The sequence below is a fragment of the Penaeus chinensis genome, chromosome 11 (assembly GCF_019202785.1).
Source record: "Penaeus chinensis breed Huanghai No. 1 chromosome 11, ASM1920278v2, whole genome shotgun sequence".
Lineage (NCBI taxonomy): Eukaryota > Metazoa > Arthropoda > Malacostraca > Decapoda > Penaeidae > Penaeus > Penaeus chinensis.
Genome location: NC_061829.1, coordinates 1,331,062 through 1,334,129, shown reverse-complemented (window position 1 = coordinate 1,334,129; position 3,068 = coordinate 1,331,062). Strand labels below are relative to the sequence as shown.

At 49.0% G+C, this 3,068-nt stretch overlaps 1 protein-coding gene across 6 annotated transcripts in view; it reads right to left on the bottom strand.

The window, feature by feature from the left end:
* Positions 1–2,270, bottom strand: part of LOC125030518 (cytoplasmic polyadenylation element-binding protein 2-like) — a 162,334-nt gene extending 160,064 nt beyond the window's left edge. For all 6 annotated transcript variants that reach the window (XM_047620578.1, XM_047620580.1, XM_047620581.1 and 3 more), the window contains exon 1: positions 1,492–2,270. In XM_047620578.1, the coding sequence (XP_047476534.1) occupies positions 1,492–2,127 (636 nt within the window). In that variant the 5' untranslated portion in view covers positions 2,128–2,270. The remainder of the gene's footprint in view (positions 1–1,491) is intronic.
* Positions 2,271–3,068: the final 798 nt, after the last annotated feature.

Genomic DNA, 3,068 nt, shown 5'->3' with positions numbered 1-3,068 from the left:
AGAGAGTAAGTTCAAAGAGTCATGCAGCTCTTACCAACAGCTCAAACCGAAAACAGCAAATTATATGCATGTAGAGTAATTAGCATGGAAGTGGGTCAAACTGGTTCTCACTTCCTCCCATTGAATACAACAATCAATGGACCACTATATCCTGATGTGACAGGATTATACCTCAATTCTGTCATATTCATAGATGATCAAACTTCATGCTTGCTGGGAGTCTTTACACCGTGAAAGAACACTCGCCATATGGTTGAGCAACAAGAAATTCCGAGGCCATGTAAATCCTTCAACTATCATATCATCTTTGGTTAGATTGACTTCGTCATCAATTCCATTTTTTCCCCCTAGTTTCTTATTTCTTTGCCTCCCCTTTCTTGTTACTTTTTTCCTTTAAGCCCTTCTCTATTTCTTGATCCCCCCACTTTTTTTCTTTCTTTTTTTTTTTCTTTAGAAAAATTCTAACATTTGGCTGCCTGTCAGTGACTTACAAAAAAGGTGTCCCATAAATATGCAGATAAAAATGGCAGTGAATTATTATAGAAACTGAAATGCGCTCAGATCAGATTCACACATATACATGAAGAACTGTCTATGGAATCCCCAGATCAGTGAATTCTTTAACATTTACATAAAGTTATATAACTTACTGAATACGTAAAATAAATAAAAACTCTAACCTACCTTTTAACACCATAATCATGAACATCTTGTGTAAAGCTTATGAGACTACATAGTGATTTACCCTCAATTACAAAGCAGTTTAGGCTGTTTTTTGCCAGGATATATATGGCAGAAATTTGTTATTGCTTGCCAGAGGTCTTAAGGCGTACAGACAAAGGTGGTAAGATGATCACTTCTAAGACTAAGTCTTTCTAATTTATGACTTTATCAATCTGCAAAAGCTATGGTATAGAAAAAAGTTCTCAGATGCCAAATATCATAAAAAATAATATACATATACATTTTTGTAGTTATACATCTATAACTACTGTTTATGAGAGTGGTGATTTTTATTTCTTTTTAAAATTGTCCCTACTAAATATGTGTGTGTGTGTGTGTAGGTAAAATAATCAACCTACATAACCCTTTGGCAAAATATATGAATGCATGAATACATTTTTTTTCCTGTCACAGAATAAGGGGTGTTGCCTATCCCTCTTGAAACTCTTCCTGGTACAGATACACAAACACTGATGCGCAATCATGTGCCGAGCTCACTTTTACAAAACATTAGCTTCTACAAATATTACATATACATGAGTCAGCTGTTTAAGGCACCAAACATTTCCTACATATTTTTAAACTTTCAACAATGGGAGATATTCATGAAACATTACCAACCCAGAAAGAGAGAGAAGGAAAGGAAAAATATTATGAAAAAGAAACGCAAACAACTATGACAACGAGACGCAAGCAAGTAAAATAGGGTCTCGGCACTCGTCACCTTATCAGGCCAGAAGACAAGAACTGCAGCATTAAAAGACTTACCGGAAACTGAAGCAGATCGCGTGGGAAGCCGCCGTCGTCGACTCCGGTGATCTCGAAGGAAGGAGGGTTGGGGAAGGGCCCCTTTCCAGGATAGCTCGTTGAACGTCGGAATTTGTTCATGACCATGGATTGCGTGTTGGGTAGGTTTGAGGTTTTTCTTGGCACTGACACATGGGACGACATGCTGCCCAGGTTGTGACCCAAGGGGCTGATGCCACCCATGCTTCCCATCCCTCCCCTTCCGCGGGCTGACCACGGCAGGGGGGGAACGCCTGAGCCGTTCCCTGGCCCTCCTCCGGGCCCCCCTGAGTTGCCCTGGGGGGAGGGGCCAGGTGACCAGGCACTGCCTTGCGAGCCTAGCCCCGACGACCACGACGAGGGGTATTTGTTGGGCAGGAATGGCCCCTGCGGACCAGGCGCAGAACCCAATGACTGGGGCCGGGCCTGACCTGGGAAGTTGGGGGCTGGCTGCTGCATGTTCCTACGCTGCTGCGGATTTTGCGGTGCTGTTGGGCCCAGCCCCAGCTGTGGCCCGAGACTGGTGCTGAAGAGGGGTGAAGGCCCACCCGCTCCCGGCCCCCCGGGGTTGCTGGGGCCCAAGCCATGGAATGCCAGAGAGCCATTGATGGTGGGCATGGCCGAATGCAGGAGGGCGTCGTCCACGGACGAGGGCGGCCACAGGGAGGCCACGGAGGAGGTGAGAGAGTTGGGCAGCGGCGTAGGCTCCACCAGACCCCCCCCTCCTCCGGGCCCCCCACTACGCCTGACCCCGGTCCCCCTCCGCCACTAGCTGCAGCCGCAGCTGCTGCCGCTGCTGCGGCGGCTGCGGCTGCGGTCGGGACGCCCCCAGAGCCTGGAGGCCCCAAGACCGAAGGGCCTGGGGTGGTGCCCGACCCTAGAGGACCTGGGCCTGTGCCGGGCGCGGCGCCCCCCACCCCCGGGACTGACGATTCCCCGTTCACACCTGCCTTGGGATCCTCGTCGTTGGTGGTGTGTTGCTGGTGCTGTGGGTCCTCGGGGGCGTCGACCCCGCCCGTGGCCACCATCCCCTGCGGCTTGACGCCTCCTGCCTGCTCTGCGAGGCAGTCATCCTGCATGTTGCTTGCGGAGCCGCTGCTTCCGCCCCCGACGTCCGTGGCTGCGCTCGAGTAGAAGGCGCTGGGAGGCGTCGTGTTGATCACGTACGTCTCCGTGCTGATGGAACTCACGGACGAGGCCTTGTTGTATTTAAAATCCCCCATGTATAAATGTCTGTTTTTCTGAACTGATATCTCGAGGTAATCCACTCATGGGGTTGGGCGTTCACAGGAGCTATCTCACATCTGCCTCTCGGTCTCGGCCCCTCGGCACTCCTCGCCCGTTCCAGCAATATCGGATGTGCGCAGATACGTGCAGACGATGCTGCTCACGATTCCTCTTCCCTTTATTTCGCACTAAATAATATTTCCGCTTTTTTCTTTTGTTGTAATATAAGTCCGAAAATTATTTCAGGTCCTAATCACTACGTTTCACCGGGTAAATTTGCGACTTGTGGATTTTAAAAAGACTGTGCTGTACGCAAACAATCGCGAGACATT